The sequence below is a fragment of the Molothrus aeneus genome, chromosome 9 (genome assembly GCF_037042795.1).
Source record: "Molothrus aeneus isolate 106 chromosome 9, BPBGC_Maene_1.0, whole genome shotgun sequence".
In the NCBI taxonomy this organism is placed as follows: domain Eukaryota; kingdom Metazoa; phylum Chordata; class Aves; order Passeriformes; family Icteridae; genus Molothrus; species Molothrus aeneus.
This window is the reverse complement of record NC_089654.1, coordinates 9,666,210-9,687,128: the sequence shown is the minus strand read 5'-3', so window position 1 is coordinate 9,687,128 and position 20,919 is coordinate 9,666,210. Positions and strand designations below refer to the sequence as shown.

Genomic DNA, 20,919 nt, shown 5'->3' with positions numbered 1-20,919 from the left:
TAGAAAACTTCAACAATGTAAATTTAAATAAAGAAAAAAGGACGATGTTTTGAACCTATACACAGCAGCAGCTAAATCAACACACTTCCTCCGAGACAAAGGTTAGGAATCTTGGGTGCTGTGGTGGAGTAATTTGGGGTTTTCAGGGAAAGAATTTGAAGTAACTTAATTCCTACAGTCAGAGATGCTCTCAACAGAAATTAGCTTTCCACCAACACAGAAGCTTCAAAGTCTGCCAAAAAGGAATGAATACAGGTAGAAGGTGATCAGGAACTCAGATGGAATGTGGTCTTAAACAGTATTTGCCTTCTCATTAACTCTGCCAGCTACCTCTTAATTTCTTGCCCATTTCTATAATTCATTCAGTTTCATGCCAAAATTTCCTGCTCTTTTGTCTCAACTCTGAAGTAAAAGTAGAATTTATCACAGGACCTTGTTCCTTGTTCAGACTGCTTTTCTTAAGCTAAGGAAACCTCAGAAAAGAAGGTGGGTAACTTTTTGGGTCACTGCATCCTGCATGCTTCTTGGATATTCAGGTCTGATATGCAACAAGAAGTGGTCAACAAGTGCTTATCAAAGGTCTGACTGTCCACAGCACTAAGTGCACATCCAGAGAAAATTGAGCTACTTTTGCAAAGACAAAACTTTTCATCCTCTCTTTTAGGCTATCCTGCAGTCTTTCCTATCTTGACAGACTGAACAAGGTTTGGTGGCAGGGTCAGTAGGCTTTTCTTTTGTTTGTTTTAGAAAATCATATTTCCCATGCTTGGAAATTTCTCGAGTTTCTTACACACAGAGCAGCAGAGTCTGTCCAATTATCTGGTCTCTAAACAGTACCCAACATAGCACCATGTTTTGTTTCACTTAAAGGACAGAGGAAAGTAACACCAGCAATTTTAAGTTCTGTATATTCTTCTGATATTGGAGGATGTATTTCTACAAGATCTGACAGGACAGCAAAATTCCTAATCAAACCAAGGGAGAGAGGGGAAAAAGGGACTCTTCCTCTCATTAGTTATCCTTTAAGCAAGGAGGAAGAAGCAGAACTGGAGGTGAGGGGGCATCTTTCTCAAGAGGACAACACTCAATATTATGAATAAAATCAACTATCAGTTTATAAATTATGGAGCACAATGCTAATCACCAGGAATACACCTAAGACTAACCATGTTCTCTCCTCTGAAGCACAACTGGCAAATAGCATTTCTATGGCAAGGACAACAAGGATCTGACAGGTTCTGTCTTTAAGGTCTCAGTCAAACTGAATTATCAACATGGAAGGAGCTGTCAGCTCTGCCCTCCATGCCTACTTACCCATCAGTCATACCCTAGACAAAATTTGTGTCTCTCCTGGCATGCCTTGCCAAAGCCCTGCAAACTATTCAGTTTTAATCCTTCTTCTCCTTTCAGGCCACCTCTGTGCCATAAAAGCATGGAAGTCATGCTTCAACCACCTGACTCCAGAAGGAAAATTAGTAAATATTTTGGCAATACTGCTCATCCAATTTAACATTTGTTTACAAGGCAGTTTGCCTCAGGCATACGCCTGTATACTCAACATAAACAGGGATTCACTCATGCAATTCAAACCCCTCACTGATGCAACTTGCAGGCTGCTGTGAAGCTTTCAAAGCTGTTGACACTATTATTAATTATGGCTCCTTGCATATCAGACCAAATAACCTTTCAGCAATGTCTGGATCACGGCTCTCTGCTTAGAAACATTCTGACAATACTACAGCTGCTTTGCTCACACTTCCAGCTTCTCAGTCTGCTTACCTATGTGTGTGACTCCATCTCCAAGGTCACAGTAACCAGCTATTGCCTCCCTGTTTTATTGCTGACAGGCAGTAAAACTGTCCCTTTGCACTCTGATTCTCCTAGGATCAAAGCACTTTGGACATTGACCTGGCTATGGTTACCTGTGTGGCTCTGCTCACATCAGACCATGTTCTGATCCTTACCCCTTTATTCAGGGAAGTAGAGGAAGTCACAGATACAGGTAAAGAAATAGTGATGCATTTTAAGGAAATCTCATAATAGTGATTCAGCAGGGCTCACATTCCAAAAAAGTAGTCACTATATAAAGTTCATGAGGATTGTCATGCAAAAATTGGGGGGTTTAATGTTCAGCTTGCTGCTTAGCTGTAAGGCTCTTTATTGTTAAAAAAAATTATGTTTAATTTAGATTATTATTTATCTATTACATCATATATGCCTGTCAGAGTTCTCTGAAAATCCAAACATTCATATTACTTCCACTTTCTGCTGGACTGAAGGGGAGGTATTTTTAAGCAATAGCTGAAATCTAGCCTGATTTCATCTTTCACAAAGCCTTTTTGATCTGTATTCACTGTACCTTTCCAGGTGGCCCTGGAATAAACATCTGAAGAACATTTCCTAATACTGATATTGTAAATCTGCCAACACAGCTTTCAGCTGTGCTCCTAGTTTTTCATTATTTTCCAAATCATCATTATATAGCTGGAAGTATTTTGTCACAGTTCTCTTCCAAAACTTAACATTTAACTGCTTTCCAGTTTTTCCTTACCTTCCCCTCCTTCTGGCATCCAGCCTCACTGCTTAATTACATTTACAGATCTTTACTTATACAGCCTACTCCATAAAATCATGTTGCTGCTCTAGCACACACCAATTTTTTGTTCATTCTTTTACACATCTTGGTCTTCATCCGGCCATTTCACCTTCACCTTTGCTGCCATGTATCCAAAACACCATTTTTAAAGCAGTCCCCTCTGGTCCAAATATTTCACCTTCCTTGCATTTGCTTCTCTGTCTTCGTTTGATTTACAAATATTTTCTCTTTGATGACAAGAGATGAAGACATTCCCTTAGCTACCATTCTAGGCCATTTGCACTAAATATTTTACACAGTTTAATTTTGATTGACTGGGTTAACAATAAAGCTTGTGAGGCACGTGAGATGAAGCAGTAATCACTGTTAGAGAGAAAAGGCTTCATCATAAGAGTGCCTAGCAAATGACAGGAAAAAAGTCTTTCACAGGAAAGCAGACCAGCAATTTGGCTCTGATGCAAAACTTCTCTCAAACACAGACTACTTCCTTGCTGTGACAGCAGAAGAAATATTTTTTAAAAACATAGGGTCAGCTGTATTTTATCCAAGTCTCACAGTCAAGCCACCAAGTCATCACACTTACAGGGATGCATATTCACGCCTCGAGGACGAATGTGTAAGAAGAATGCCTTAACTCTATGGTTGATTGAAAAAGCTCCCTTCAGCAAAGATAAACCTGCTCTTCAGCTCAGATCATAGTGCTTCTAAGACTGTAATCTGAAATGTTTTCCTTAACATTAAAATGTACCCACTGTCAGATACACATTCTCATAGCAGTGATGCCTGTATCAAATCAAAAATTTCATATCACTAGGAAAATTTGCAATGACAAATAGAAGCTGAAAGAAATACCCCAGTTCAGATAATAGTAAGCTGCAGTGTTGATGCCAGATAATTCAGATGGGTTGTGGCTGTTTTCAGAGCAGTAATACAGAATGTCACTATACTACAACTTCTTGCAGCAAGAAGAGAGACATGCCAAATGTAACAAAACTTTGCCAAGCAAAACCAGTCAGCATGTGTTACAAGAGCTTTAGCACAGGTTCAGAAGATCTACAGAAACTAGGCACAAAATAAACCCCAAAAGCTTTCAAAAGTCTGGCAGTAATTGTGATTCTACTAATTTCTAATGCTAAAAAGAGTTGAGAGAAATACATAGAAAAAGCTGGAGACTTTACCATTTTCCCTTTAGTACAAAAGCTCAGTATTAGTCAAACAAAGGTCCTAATTTGATAACTTTAGTAACTTCTAGCACCACCAATTCAGCAAAGAAATATATTCAATTACTAGAGAATATTCCACATCTACGGTCAAATTATCCTTTTTTTTCCAAACTAAAGTGAATTTCTAATCAGTAATACAGCAGTACCATTGATACTTTGTAAATCCACTTGTGTGCCAAAAAACCCTAAATTTTTCTTTTGTATTTTGTTTTTCTTCATTGCCCACTGTAATCTAGAACCAGGGCCCATAATAGAGCACCCTTTTATTTTAAACAAACCATTTATTGATAGGAATCTGTGCACATATCTCTGCCTCTGCCATTAACTTGATCTCAATCAAGCCATAAAGGCAAAAAGAGACTACAGTCTTATTTTGAGAGAAAGCACAAATTCATCAGAGGACTATTGTTCCACAGTTTGAGATGAGAAATAAACAGGCACAGCCCAGGGTGAAGAAGTTGACTGATTTTGTAGCCAGTTCAGCAGAATGTAACCATATAAACTTTCCTCTGCAATCTAGGACATGGAACATGGACACTGGATGAGCACTGCTTTACCACAGCCTCAGTAAACAGCTCAGCCATGTACTTTATACCTGAGTAATATTATAGTCAGGAAAGAAAAAGAAATAATGAGTTTAAAGTTCATAACTGAGAGCTTATTCTCAATTTTCAATGTTAGCTATCCTCAGCTCACTGAGCAGCCCTGAGCATGCTACTCCCTTTCTTTTGTTACCTCACTGGTCTATAAAATTGAGGTGATATTATCTACCTGCCAGAAAACTGGAAGACTGACATCTGCAAATGACTGCTGTAACATCCAAGGATAATACATAATCAGATATCATATCTCTGTTCCTATTTTCCCATTTAATTTTTAATACTTACGGTTAAATATTTCCCATGTTACTATGGGTTTATCCTGTATAAAAGATAACGATACTTACAATTTCTGTGTCAGGAAAACTCAGTCCAAAGTATTGATTTCTTCAAAATCATCTGCAGATTATGTATCTCCTAACTTTTACAGTGTATGAACAGTTTGGCAGTGAGCACACAGTTGTCCCCCCCACACACCAATAATCTCATCATTGGTATTCAAACACATTTGTGGAATTTCTTTTCAAAACTCTATGGGAGCCTTGAAAGTTCTGTTTGGGACAGAAATAGTTTCCTTAGATCTCCTTTATAAATCTTTCAAATAAACATTACCATGCAAAAGTAAGGAAGTCTGTCTCACCTTTCAGAACAGAGCCCACTGATATACTATTGCTATTATAATCACAGCACTTAGAACCACAAATAAAAAGAGAGCAGGAAGCAGGAAGAAGCCACATTTTGCTTACTTGAAGATACTTCAGCTTTTATAAATTGATACAGTCAATAATTTTCAGGTTACAGCCAAAACCAAAAATTCTAAGTCATTTCTTGTTATTTAAGCCTTCATGAAACCGCTCTTCTTGAGAGTTAGGTTCTTACACAAGCAGCTAATTAAATATGCCATGCAGTTTCTTATGCCTCCTCATGGCCTGTAAAGGCTAGGAAGCACAGGAATTGGATTTGCAGGACTTAACTGCAGGCAGCTGATGTGAATGTTACAAAGCAGCAGCAGTGAGTCAGTGTGAGACACACTGTCAGCTCCGGATTAGTTAACAAAGCAATGCTGTCTCGGTATCGATCACTCCAGCCGATGTTTCAGAGCTCTGTCCTCTCCTCAATCCCTAATGCCACCAGACCATCAAACAGAGGGCCCCCACCTTGCAGAGCTGCTGCCAGTGCAAAGGGCCCTGCAGCCACCCCAGAGCACCCCAGGCAGTGCCAGTCTCAGTGAGGGACAGCAGCTGTGGCAACTCCCAGACACAGGAAGCACATGGACTGGACGGGAGAAGCTGTTCCTATAGTTTCGATAGGGCCTCAGCATCTATTGGGAAGAAGTTCCAATAGTTCACTTCCAGAGGCTGCTAAGGAGCTAAGGAGAAGCATTGCCTATGGATCTGACTGTAAGCATCTCTATTTTGTTAGTCCCACCAATAGTAATTTGCAGTTCTCATTTTTACACTTCCTATTAGGCACTAACACATATGCATTTGTATGCATTAACATCACAGACACTCCCCAGGCACAGGTAATGAAATCCACCACTGAAATATATTTAACTGTCCCTGGTGCCAGTCCCAGTAAATAAGAGTCCAGAGAGGTGCCTCAGAGGTGTCTCACAAAGCTTTTAAGTGATGCACTCTTGTTCTCTAGGCGCAGTCATGTTAACACTGGACACATGCCAGCACAGTTATTTGAAGAACAGTAAATCAGCACCTGTCTCTCAGTATCAGCTATGAATGAGCTTACACAAATGTGCATGTTTGCCAGCTGGCAAAACACAGAAAATCCCAGAGCTGCCAACCCAGCACATCTCCATCCAGAAGAGAAAACTAAACAGATCTCATTTAACTGTGCTTGAGAAATTATTATGGAAAACAAGACAAAAAAGCACACAAACATTTCAGTGCCAAGGGAATCTTGCCACCTGTTTTGCCCTGGGAAAACTGCACAATGATACCCAGATTGGCACTTGTCCGACAGGAGGAAATCAAAGGCCCAAAGGACTCTGAACTACAGCAGTCACTGTACTAAACATAAATCCAAATGGGGGTTATCTCCTATTGCAGGGTACTTGTTACAGTATCAGTGTCTTTCTTACTGTTGACAGAATTTGTGAGCACTCTTTCTATTTGTGAGGACAACAAAGACTTACCTTGGACATTCCATGTATCAGCTCTTCAGCAAGGCTGAGGAGAGGCCAGGTTTTCAAGCAGGTAAAAAATCCATTTCAAATAGACAATTTTAAATTAAACTATGTTACTTTTTTTTTTCTGACAGAAAATTCTTTACCATCAAGTTTGTTTCAGTGATTTTTATTCTGCCTTTTTAGTCTTCAAACAAATTGTTCATTTCAGGGTAGTTCTATCATTTTCTAAATATTTCTTTCTTCAACAGAAAAGCTGTCTGACACAATCAGAGAAAGTGAAACATAGTGTAAGAACTGTTTCACCCTGTTTTAATTTGTGTTACTCATTAGAGTTCTAGACTTGACTGTAGTGATGCCAAGCAGGACTGTAGGAAGAAGCATTATGGAAGTATAGTTTTGGAAATTTTCTTAAAATATTTCAACAACACTACTAAAGACAAGGCTTTCATTAAATCTGCAGCCAGGTTCTCCTTCAATCCCAGTGTTTCATCAGCTGATGTTTTAAGATGATTATAACATGCATATCTTAAGACTTCTACCCAGAAAATAAATTAATAAAAACCAGAACTTGTTTCTGATAGCAAATATGAGTTAACCCTCCATTATACCTTGTATTTCAAAGCATTTTTAATTCTGCTAAAAGTAAGAGTGCTCTACACTTCGATATATGCAAATGTCATTAAAATTCAGAATTGCTAAGTGGGGAGGAAGTGAGTATTTTACCCCGATGGTGCAATCCATAAAGACTAACAACACAGATGAGGTTTTTAATTTCTATATTAATGATCTGTTGGAGCACAGCCTATTTATTACTACTTCCTCCTGTAGCCTATGCCCTGTAAAAGCATTTGCTAATTAAGTGACAAGGACTAGGATGACAGCAGCTTGGCACCTCAATAGCAAAAAAAAACATTAGCAAGAGGAAGACAACTGTCTGGTTAAGTGGTTACCATACAAATCATCTTAGCAGTTGGAAGAAGAGCTCCAAAGTTTGATTGATTGATCAAACTGATGTGAGTTTGGTTTTCTCACATCAGTGTGAGAAAAATCAAACTCACAAAGAGTTCTGCATTTATGCCTCAGTTCCACAATGGTGCTGCTTCCTACTCCTGACAAGAACCAGAATAGAAAGAAACAGATCAGAATCACCTCTCTAATAAAACCCCAGAGTTTGAAGTTTCAGGGTTATTCCACCCTCCTTGGCCAGATTACATAATACAGTGACTGTATTCCCAAACAATTAGTAGCTTGTTTCAGCACCATAACTTCACAGGAGAGACCTTTAGCCTCCAATACCTTACTTCTGTCACCTTGAGCAAGGTGAGTTTCCCTCACTAGCCAAAAGGAAAAGATTTTCAGCTTAAAATTCAATCCTATAAAAAAAATAGGCCAAAAGGTATAGATGGACAAGAAGAGTTGCTGTCTGTTTTTCTGACTGGCATTGTATCACACAGGAAGGGCAGGGACAAGAACAATGGCTCTACACCTGAGTGAGGGAAGACAGGCCTTGGTCAAATGGGGGTCACTTTTCAGTTACAGAGCATATTCCCCATGCCTAAAAGATCAAATACTGTATCTGCAAAACCAAAATGTAGGATAATCCACTTACTCATTCCCTATTCCTTTTCCACCCTAAAAAGATGGCTTCTGCCACTATTTGTCATAAGTAGACCTTGAAGTATCTCATTTCACTTGATACGGCTACAAAAGTTTCAAGAAGGAAAAAAACCACACATCAGTTGAAAAAAATTCCTATTGTCTAGACCATGACTTTCCAAATTTGGTGGTATTATACACTTTACCGAACTTAATCAAGAACATTCTAAAAAAATAATAAAGATGGCCACAAATATCACTAATAAAGCAACAGGAAAGAGAAAATTTTTGGTTAGTAAGGCACATCCCATAGATGCTTTTTTTAAAATAAGTACAATTCTTATTACAGCTTTTAGCCATTGGGCTTTATTATGCCTTTGTCATTACACTGAAGAACACCTTCAAATAACTATTTCCTTATTGTAAGTCTGTTTATGTACTGTAATGACAACTTTTATACAGCAAACACATTAAGACTAAAGTCACACACTGAATCACTTCTCTAGTTATTAAACCAAGTTTTACTGTTTTTTTGTCCTCATGTGTTAACACCAAGTTAACAATTTGTGTTCTCCAACTTTTCTAAAGTCAAATATCCAATGCTGAAAAAGTATTTAAAGTCTAAAACTTGAAAGTTAGTACTTAATAGAATAATTAAAATGAAGTATCTTTTAAGCCTATCAAATAGTATCACAAATATCATGGATACTGTGTGATCTCACCTCTAATGTTTTACAAAGTTTTTGAAAAACACTTAAGTGTTCAGACACTTACACTTAGGCCTCTGATCAGGCTGCTAATTCCAGAGGCAAAAAAGATCCTTTCCCAGTACAAACCTTTCACCAAATGTTCAAAACAATACATGACAAACTTTGAGAGAACTTTGAAACTGAAGCCATAAGGACAAAGAAAAAGCATGAGAAAGATTTTGAGATTTCCAATGAAATTTTACATTATCAATGTTGCTCTCTGAGAACTTTTAACCTGAATACCAGAAAATCTACAGGTTATGCAGAAAGATGGTTTTGTTGTGTTTCAAATTTCTAAATTGACAGTGTTGCTACTTTGTTCCTTAAGACAAAGCGACAATCACTGTAGATAGAGACGGTATGAGGAAAACATTTATCGATGATGGAAAGCAACTCTTCCTGATGCTATCTCAATTCCTCAATAAATTTGTACCATCTCTTTTCCAGGAGCTTCTCCCCTTCCAGCTCAAGCAGCTGAAGGGCCATCCTGCAAAGACCAGCAATAATGCACAGACTCACATTTAGATTTAAAACACTTTTGACAGTTCAAATATTGCAGTGCCTGTTTATCTGATAAAATACAAGTTAATAAAGATTCCAGTCCAGGAAAATGTTGTCTGCAAACTCTGACACTTTCCAACACCTTGTGCAGTGGGATTGTGCTGAGCGTGGGCTGAAAACCAAGCAGCATGTCCCCCTTTCCTTTTTTCCTGTACTTTTTCCATGTCCTGTTTGTAGTAATATTCTCCTTTTAATATGAATTGGCATTCCCTTCCTTGCATGCTCATTTTTATAACTACTCAAATATCTGCTTCCCTCCTTCCACACACTCACAGACGTTACTCTTCTGACTAAATGCCACAGGAAAATGGAAACCTCTGTCAGTAATGAGTTGCTAGTAGAGTCAATAAGCAAATAGGAAGGACCAGCTGTAGAAACAACTCAAACTGGGAGGTTCCATCTATAAAAGGATCATTTAAAAATAATAAATTATAGCCTGGATACACCAAAGGAGGCTGTAGAATCTTTTATGATGGAAGTTTAAAGGACAAGCCAAAAGTAGCTGCCGGGAGCAGAAATACTTATGCCTGGCTTAGCTAAGGATACTGTAGTAATTCTCATAACATCCCTGCCTAGATTTACATTAATTTTCAATTTAGGTAATAAGATTGATTAAGCAAAATATATACATGTTTTGCAATAGCAATATACATAGACTTCTGTAAGGCATCAGACTCCATGCCAAAACTGACTACAATGTGTTACAGACTGGCCAGGGCCAGCTGAAGATAACTTGGACATGACAAAGCAGGGTAAGACAGGGGAGTCTCCTCAAGAACCAAACGAGGTCTCCTGTACCTCAATGTTCTGCATTGCCTTCCTCCTGATGGAAGCTGCCACTTCCAGCTGCCACTTAGGAAAAATCTGAAACTTTTACATTCGGACCATTACCCTGTTCGTGTTATTTCACTAACTAGTGAAGGCCACTTCATATCTTAAATCTATCTGAGCAAAAATCAACATACCCAAATGCAAACCTTCATTGCAAACAAGGACTGAAGGCTACAGAACAGGAAGTCCACACCCATCAAACATAAGGTACTAATGTGCCATGATAGCAACAAGTGATGTGCATTATAAGAGTGTGACACAAAGCTGGAGGATGGTTTTTACATGCTATTGTTGAGAAGACCAGGGCATGGTATTGTCTTTGAGACCTCCAATTCAGAACTGAATTTAAAAACCAGCAAGGGAGGTATACCTGTGCTGTATGTGGTGTCAATATATGCTCCAGACAAAGTTCCAGTTACTGATAAAATTCAAAGACCTCAGGTGATGTGGCAGTGTATGCAGATGATCCAGTAACTCTTCCAAGCCTTAACTGTTTGAGAAGTTCATAATGCCTTTATTTTTAGACACAGAGTTCAACTATAAGACATTATAGGCAAAGTATAACATGATACAGATATTCATGCCCACCAAGAGAGATTTTTTTTTTTTTTTTTTTTTTGTCAGGAGACCTCTCACAACTTTTGGGTCTGAAATCTCATGACTTAATCCCTCACTTACTCCACTGTTCTGTTCCTACTCTGCACTGTTATTCTAGTTAAGCCCTGTCAAACCTAGGTCAGAGGCAACAGAAGAAAATGACATTAAACATTTCTGCACTTGACTCCTCAAGGCCTGCAAAATCACAGACAAACACAGAGAGAAATGTTAATCTGAATGGTAACGAAGTCATAAAGTACAAAAAAAAAAAAACCTTTCCATTGAGTCACTTTGGGAAAGCCAGATCAGTAATATCTCTTAAACCTCCCACAGCCTAGAACAAGACGTTCCAGAGATCAAGCCCACCACTATGACAATATGCCCATGACACACAATATCATAAATGATACACTATCTAGTATCATTTATTATTTGTATGTTTAGAGGTGACAGAATTACCAGTTTTATCCTAAGTGCATTACAAGTACTTGAGAAAAAGAATTATATATGTGTTCTTCTCAGTACCTGTGAGCACAACTCCAGCCTCGTTTCCCCTTTCACATTAGACAGTTGGATGCTGCTTATCTCTAAACACCCTGAAGACATTAAATAAATACTAGAAACAGGATCCCAGCCTCAGGTACAAGGTACGTATTTGGACAGGCACACCTTTCCTGATCAGTCAGCGCTTTCGAAAGTCAGAGAACATTAATTTGACCACACAAATAAAGACTAACAACTAATTAATGAATTTGGGACCATCACTCCAGGGTATTCAAACAGGAGGCCTCACAGTATAAGCACATACAGCACAAACACCTTGAGGATACTGATCTTTTTGCACCCACCACCCATCTTGTTAAGACATCCAAAAGTATGATGCCTTCTCTTTGTATTTATACCTGACCTTGTACAAATCTATATTGGATCAATGACTCCTGTTTTATGTGTACACAAATAATAAACTGCAAAAAGTCAATTTTAAACACTGAAATGTCACAAGTATTTCCAGTCTCTCACAAAAGTTCAGCTACAGAATGCAGAGACAAAAAACATCTGAAGGAAATTCACAGCAACTTGGATACTTAGTACTGAACCTGAAGGTACATGTGAATAGAAGATCATCCTGGATTTTAGTCTGACTGCTGTTCCAAACACACATTTTATAATTAATAGTAACTATCTCCTAATACAATACTTCAATTCAGTATAATGCTTGGATTCCCCCACAATTCCTTACAGCTTCATCAGCTGGTTTTCCCAACAGTTTGAGGGTTTGGGATCATGGCTGTTTATTTATACAAACAGTCTCTGCCCAGCTTGATCTTAAAAGAAAACCTCAGGGTGCTGCATTTGCCATTGAAACTAAGAACAGGCACTAGTCAGTCAGCTGCTTCAAACTAGATTGCTGATATTTTGGCAAAGTTCAGTTTTTCTAAACTAGTTTCCATAACACCTGGTATTCAGTTAAACATGAATTCAAAGTGTTATAGTCATGGCTAACAAAATCAAAACACTAGTTTAATACTCTGAATAAACCACAGATTTTAATATGTTTGTGAATAAAGGTGCACTAGAAATGTTAAAAGATCATTCATAGCATATATCACCATTAACACACATATCTGTGCTGTAACATACTCTTATTTGCAAGTTAAGAGAAGGCAACTTCTAACCACCACAATAGACTATATTTTAAAAGAAGTTTCCACAGAAAAGGATAGAGAGGAAGATATCACTGAAAAAAAATTGTCAGCTACATAGCAAAACAAAAATCTCAAACCCTTAAAATAGTCCAAGCATTCTTTGCTAAATCGCTTGAGTGAGCCCAATGTATGATACAAAACAATAGGCAAATACATGATTGAAAAAGCTCTGGAGATGTGGTGGGTTTTGAGACACCTTTGATCATTTAAAGGGAAGGCTTCATTGCTCTTGTAAAATGACTTACACAGTAAGTTTAGAACTACCCTGGATTTTTCTCAACTTCAATCATTTATCTGTGAGCCTGAAGATCAGACTGAAATTTAACTGTGTCAAGCCATGAGGCACATCAAGGTTCTCACATGAAATCTGATCATCAGCACAGCAGGATTAATGACAGAGGTGGTCAGGCTGATAAAGCAGCAAAACAGAAACCTGCTTAAATGAGTTTGGAACTGCATCTGTGATAAAGTTGTAAAGCATCCTCATCCCTTCATGCCAGAACTGCAGAGCTCTGGTTGAAACTGATGCAAAAGAAAAGAGTTTATCACTCAGTCTCTGCCTGCAGGGGGACTGTGGTTGTTTCTGTGAAAACAGACACCAGATACTCAGACTACCACCACAGCTCCCACACACAGTAATGCCACCAACTCGACCCAACTCCTTGGGATGTCTACTTTAGCTCACAGCAAAGGAGAATAGCAGGGGAAGGTTTTTAAAGAATTAGAGGACTTGCTTATGTACATAAAAATAAACTGGTTATCAGGAATTTCTCTCAATCAACAAATTCTCAAAATAATCAATTACTATGAATACTGGAAATTCATCTTTACTTTTAGCTACCTTTTTCCCTCCACCCAAATTCTGAAATTCTCACAAGTAATTGAGGTCTGTTATTTCCTAGTTATTTAGATATGACCCAAGCCTATTGGTACCTTTATATATGGCACAGCAGCTTCACCACAGAAACTGTAATGATGAATTCCAGTAACATACAGAACTTTAAAGCATTTAACATTAGAAAATGTCTCCACACAAAACCAGTTGCAAAAATGCATTATAGAAAGTTTTCCAAACAGGGAAATAAGACAAAAACCAACCAACCAAAAAACACCAAACAAACCCTTGTTTTCAACTGTTACAAAAGCTGGCTTTATAAAGAAATGTCCTACACCAAGTCTCCTACACATCCTGAATAAAGTTCTTCATGTCTAGCCATTTAAAAGAATTAAAAACTCGTATTAGTAAAAACTAAAATTTCATATATCTAGCTAAACAGAAAAACTTCCATGGAGTGACTTGCCTTTACACAAGAGGAAATACATACCTGGAGATCTCAATACCTTTGGGTATTAAAGCAATATCAAAATAATTTCCATTTTCTAATGCGTATCTATTTACAGCAATAAAACTGGATAAAAAGTTTTTTGGTTTAACTTCAATAAAGAAAAACAGATTAATTGTCATGGAATGGACATAATATACTGTAAGATTGTTTCCATTTCAGTGAAATGCCAGAAAACTGTGTGGAGGGTAACTCCATGCAAAGTCAGGAACTAGAACAAGGAAATAGACTATTTTTTCAATGCCTGAAAGACAACTCCATGTCCTGTTCCTCTACAATAAACCTTACCAGAACAGTCAGAGCAGCAGAAACACTACCAGCACTATAAAATGGCATTTGTCAAATTGCTTTAAAAAGGTCTTTTCCATGTCCCACATTCATAGCAACAAGCCACTGACAACATCAGATTTTCTCATTAATATTATTTACTTCAAACCAATCTCTGATTATTGGAGCTAGAAGTGTGGCATAAAAAGCAAAGGAAACAGAGAAGAGCAGTTAATTGTATTGTAATTTCAGTGCAATAAAATCTGTGGTTCCAAATTCAGCAACCATGTATGGAACTCCTTAACACATGCATCTATGTGTTGTGAGGCAAAGACTACCAAAGGAATGTGTACTATCCCACACATACAAGAAATCAGCTAAATTAAAGACATTTACACTTACATATGGGAGAATCAACAGCCAGCAGTGTTTAACACTACATGAATGCAAAAATACATGGCTGAGGTCAAAAAATAAAGCAATTATTATTAGCTTTTTCTCTTTCTCACAAAAAGCTCTGCAATTCCTCAAATAAATTATAAGTGACAAAAAACCAGATGTAAGAGTGATTGAAGAAATATTTGGAGCCTGAAAGTTCTTCATCACTCACCCATTTTGAGTGAAGCAAATACAAGGACTATCATTTGACTTCAGTGGAAAGTACTTTGCCTGACAGTCTTGTACATTCTCATCATCAAACATGAAGCAACCAACAGTGAGAGGAAAAAAAACTAAACACACACCTTGAACACCTCAGAGAAGAAACCAGAGCCAATTTTCTCACATGTGAAATCATCAAGACGAGTAAGTCTGGAAAAGGCACTTATCAGGGCTCTGTATGAAGAGGTACAAACTCTTCCTAGCTGGGATGCAGTCCCTTCTCCAGTGCTGCTATCAAAGTCTTCAGCGCGCTCCAAGCGTGGTGGAAATCCTGCTATTGAATTCCGCTTACTTCGGTCCATTTTGAAAACAAGATTTTATTTCACTATGGGAGGACTTCTCACATCTTAGGTAATGTGCTGTCTTCTCTACTCTTGTTGGATTCTACAATACAAAAAAAAAAAAAAAAAAAAAAAAAAAAAAAAATCGAGATTACTGTTATTGTGGAGGTATCCAATAAGTTTGATAGGACTTCAACAAAGCTTACACCCATTTAAGAGAGTAAGAACAGAATGAAGATATCCAAGCAGGGGCATAAAAACCAAAGAAATAAAACAAACCATCACACAATATCAAGAGTAAAGACAGCAAGCTAATGAACTTTCCCTTTAGATTCATGGAAATACCCTATGCTCTGGCTATTCTGAGACAAATAGGCTTGGAACTCAAAACTTAACTGGTAACAAACAACTTTCATTCCCTTTCCCCAACCCTTTCTTTTTTTAACTTAAATTCTGGTTGCTACAGCAAGCAAAGGAGCCGAAGAAACCCATAAAATCTAACATTTTATTCTACTTCAGTTGTAGCTGGTGACCAATCTACTGCTACAGCAAGAAACTATTTCACTTTCAGGAGTGAACAAGGGATCTCCAAGTATAAAAAATTTTTAAATATTTTCAATCGGCATAAGGAAAGTTATTCACTTGAAGCATCAAAAACTTGTTTTTAAAGCTTCCATTTATGAGCTATGAGTTCCAAGATCAATTCCTTACCTGGTAGGAACACAAAGTTATACCCACTGAACACCTAGCCCCCAAATTAATAAAAAAACCAACAATCCTGCTTCAAAGTATTCTTATAACAATCTGCCAGACAAATTTTCCTCACAAAGATATTTTTTAAAGCTATATTAATTTCAGTTCAACTGAAAACACAGGAAACAAGCTACATTTGCCAAGTAGGAGAAAAGGGGGGGAAAAGGAGGGGGACTAATAAATTTTTCTCTTTTTAAGAGGATGATGAAGTAATCAGGATGACTCTGGAGCCCATCAAATTCAGCTTGGACTGGCAAACTTGACAGGTATTTTAATACTGGGATTTTAAAATTTTAATTATAAAATACAGGTATTTTAATTTTTTTTCTTTAAATCTTAGACTTAGGATGTTATTCATCTACTCCAAACTTCACTGTTCATTTACAGCAATTTGGTGACACCTACAAAGCCTGAACAAAGTGAGCAGTCACAAAGAGGATACTTTTTTTTCCCCAAGGGTGAATGAAAAACCAGAGGGAAGAGAAGGAAACAATAAAATAATTTTTAAAAGGTGGGCAAAATAACCACAGAGCAGGCAATTACACTTCTATTTACAAAGATGTACAGAACCTGAACAATAGAGTGCATTTGAAAAGCATCTCAGAAACAGAGGCACAGCAGCTGTCCTCTGAAAACAGAGCAGTGCTGCTATACCCATGTTTTGCATGCAGTGTATCTTTTAGAGATGGGCTGTGCCAACACATCAGGCAAACACACAGTCCTCCCCTGCTTACAGAAATAAGCTCTGCTGAACTGTCTGGAATTAATTTGAGGTTGTCCACTCCAAAAAAGAAGGGTGTTTATTTCAAACATCTTAACACCTCTCTAAATGGATGTCAGTGGGTATAAGGGACTCTTACCAAGGCACAAATATGAACATTTAATCTCTATCAAATCCCACACCATGGATTCCCTACAGAATTTTGTATGCAGACTCCCATATGCCTAACCTTACTGCCCTTTTCAGATTACAGTGGCCAACTGGCACACAGCAGATCAGGATCCAGTTTGTGATCTCGTATTCTTGACTCAGGAGCCTTGAGGGACTGGAAAAGGCACAGAAGCACCACAGGAAGATAAAGCCTGAGAAAAATAGCCCAGAGAATCTCCTCAGCTACAGACAAGATGCCTGGGAGCTTCCAAGGCCCACTTAAATAATTCCTTTTGATCTGAAAAGGACAAGCTATATTTTGGTTACTTTTCACAGAGATAAAGAAAGAACTGTCTTATGGAAGGAGAACAGACAGAGGAAACCATGGTATTAACAATTAATTTTTTGGATCAGAAGATGCTATCTTTGAAGACTGACCAGAAAACCTACTGTAATTCAAGGAACAATTTTTTACAACTTATTTCCATCAGAGTAGCACCCACATGCACCAGACACTTTCCATGGAAGGAGGCAAGCATTTGCCCCCAGAAATGCACAACCTGACAACCCAGTACCACAGGGTACCACAGGATCACCACTCCACACAAAGTGCAGAACCCCAGAATAAATCCAGCGAGAAAACACATCTACACTGCAACCCAACTAAAGATTAGAAGTTCTCAGGCAAAGTAAGATCTAAAAAATGAAAAAAACATAGGAAAGATTGCTGTTGTTTTAACTAGAGGAAGACAGACCAAGTTAGATAAGTATTAAACAAGAGGAAAAGCCTAAATCTCTTAAGTATCCAGATACCATTAACAGAAGATGGCCTCAACACAGTTTTTACATTCATTTAATAAAGGAAAAAAATCTCCCTCACACATATACACATCCTTTTGATTGAAATCACATGGTGAACTTTGCAAAACTCTGTACAAATTCCACAATGAGAGAAGCAATTCACTGTACTTCACACAAAAGAAAACCCCAAAAGGTTTTGCCATCTGGATTCCCAAGTAACCCATTCCTTCATTTTTGCCTGCTAGAGTTTACCTTTCCAGACAGCTACACGAAATCCTTGGAAAATATTAGGATACAGCTCCATTATCTTGCCCAGGATTGCGTATACAGAATTAGAGGAAAATTTCAAGTGGGCACAATTCCAAGTGGGCCTCCTGTCATTTTGGCCAATTACACTAATGATCACATTGTCAATGAAATCAACCAAGGTTTAATTGACTGTCAAGTCAGTCTGAGGTACTTTAATTTACTACCTTGTATGGTTAATTAAAGGGCACTGAACAGAATCCAAGACTATCCTGTAAATCCTGTAACCATCTAAAAGGTTGTTGGGCGGTTTTTTTCATATTAAGGTTCAGCTTAAAATCTCTTAAGCTGTGCTCAACAGACAGTTAAAAGACACTACACACTAGAAAACACATTTCCTAATAAATGTTCTCCTTCCAGAACAATTTTTCTGACCCTTATTCAGGAAAAATGCCAAGAACAAAGTAATTCTGAAATTCACCTCTCAAAATGCATATCTGCCTTATTCAGCCATTTCTCACATTTCTAAAAAGCACAATTTCAAAACATTTCATGCCCTACTACATTTTAATTTCTTTGCTTATCAAAACACACCTTGAAGGAAAAAAAATCCATATTAATATTATATTAAAATCAGTTTCTTTGCTGAATGAATGCATTGATTGTTTAATCATAGAAATTACTATAAATACAATTATTATCAGCATTAATTGGGTTAATTAGAGATTTACCTTTCAAAACCAGTGCGAGAGCCTGCAATTATTTAAAGATGGAAACCCCACAAGAGCACATCAAGTTACACCCTAAACATCAGTGTCAAACTAACAGGTGGCATAATTAGCCAGTAATTAACATTTTATACTTCATAGATATAAAAATGGGTAAGGCTCCTCAACTTCAGCAGTATCCCTTTTATACCTCAGAGTATAAAACAAGATCCCCCCAAAAAACATTTCAACTCATTACTAAGAGGTTTTCTGTCCCCAGTATCTTTATAAATATGTGCATATTTGCACTTAAATATCAAACTCACAATTTCCTAAAAGATGGCCCTAATAACAACAACCATTTTTAGACACAGAGACCGTCGCTAGGCATTCAGCCTGGAAAGCAATAAATCTGGCAGAAGCATGTTATTAATTTGAAAAGGTTTTCTGAAGAACAAGATGCCAAAGCTTTGATAAAAAGTCATTTGCCAAGAGTTAACTATTTAAACTTGTAGTCTGATGAAGCTTCAACAGCCAGCACTACAAAAACATAAAGGAATTAAAGGAATGATGCTGGCAAGTGTCACTCCACAAAATAATAACTCAACGGGGAAGCAGACTTCACTGTAGTACTGTGCAAATTTCAGAAGGGCTTCAAAGAAACATAAAGAATGAACTTTTCCAAAGACTGAATTGACTGAGATCCTTAGCCTGGAGGAAAAAAAAAATAAAAACAAGGAAAAAATGCTTAAAAATGAAACCCAAGAATTTAAACTCAACAGGTAAAAAGAACCAGGCACTCAATAATTTTGTTCTCAGCTGCTGTCACCTGCTCCCCTAACAGAGGAAAGTTCCTTGGTTTGTCCATAACTTAGCTTCTTGTCCTTGAGAGGAAGACAATACCAAATATTTACAGATGAGGTAGCTACAAATACCAGAGCTTGGGTTATGTTTGGCCCAGATCATCCTGAACCTGAAGTCTTTTTGACTACTTTATGGAACAAGTCTTTAGCTTCAATTTATAGTCTTAGTTACAACAGTGCATTTGAACATGAAAATCCCAATACTTTCTGTTTTCACTTACATGACATTCTGCTTTCATTTCATCTCCCCTGTACAGGATTATTCCCAGTTCTAGCCGGTACTGTCAAAGCATAAGCTTCCTGCAAACTAGAACTGACATTCCTCAGAAGAGACCTGCATTAGCCCTACTGCACCACTCCAGAAACTGGAAGTCTGCTGAACTGCATCATGGTTTTATAATGCAAACAAACCTCCACGAGAGGCTAAGCTGAAACAAACAGTTCATTTATTTTGTGACTGTAGCCAAGTTTGAAATGAGTAAGAGAGAGACCAGCTATTACTGCAGAGCTCAGGATTCAGGGCCAAGGTTGTAGGTTTAAAAATATTTTCAGCAGGCATAGGCATAATTTCTAGCACATATTTAGAAGGCAAATATAACTGAGGGAGAATATTAAAAACTCAAACAAACAGAAAACTACTTGATCCTTATGCCCACAGAATAATTACCAGCATTTTCTAGGGTCCAATTACAATACAAAACTGAAGCTCTACTAAGGAGCTCGCAACAATCCATTCCTGTCCTAGCCTGGTTTCAGTCACAGGTTTCACTGCACACACAGTGCAGACAGGCTCCAGCCTGGGTACAGAGCATCACTGGAGTTAAATAAGCACTCAAGTAGATCATGTACAAGACACAGCTGCTGCTTCAAATGGATAATTTTAATACATTATGTTTGCTTAACAAAACAGAGCCCAGCAGAGACACTGAGAAGCTGCTCATGCCTTCCAGGTGTCAGCAGGCTGACATTTGCTGAGCTCTTAATAAAAAGAAAGGGAATCAAAGCCTTCTAATACCAACAGGTATTGTAACATCTCAATCTAGGAATTACCCCCCCCGCCTTTCTGCTGGGTTTGCAATGAGGTGACAGCTCTGTTAGCACTGAGGGTTTCACATGAGACTGGAAACAACTTTTGTTGTTTCAATGCAGCCAGTGAGACAATCCAGAACAGCAAAGGCAAGAGAACACAAATGCCTGAAAGAGGGATGAAGACAAAGTGAACAGGCTGAATTTCATACCTGACTGACATCTCTTGGACACAATCTGATATTTATGCACCCCACACAAGGCAGCCAATATTTGTATTTTCCAGGTTAAAGTATCATCTCTACAAATACTGAAGACATTCTGTAGGCTACCCTTACTAAGCACAAGGCTGTGTTACTGGCTGCACCTCACCGTGAAACACCGAGTACCCTGTTTACTGCAGCAGCAGCTGCACAAACGGAATAGTAACATGGCCTTCACTAATTCATGACTTTCTGAAGTGAGAACAGGGCTTCTCAAACCCATTGTTCTTAAGG

At 37.9% G+C, this 20,919-nt stretch overlaps 1 protein-coding gene across 1 annotated transcript in view; it reads right to left on the bottom strand.

The window, feature by feature from the left end:
• TESK2 (testis associated actin remodelling kinase 2) overlaps positions 1-15,244 on the bottom strand; it is a 68,560-nt gene extending 53,316 nt beyond the window's left edge. The window contains exon 1 of the mRNA XM_066555531.1: positions 14,958-15,244. Within this exon, the coding sequence (XP_066411628.1) occupies positions 14,958-15,176 (219 nt within the window). The 5' untranslated portion in view covers positions 15,177-15,244. The remainder of the gene's footprint in view (positions 1-14,957) is intronic.
• Between the last annotated feature and the right edge of the window lie 5,675 nt (positions 15,245-20,919).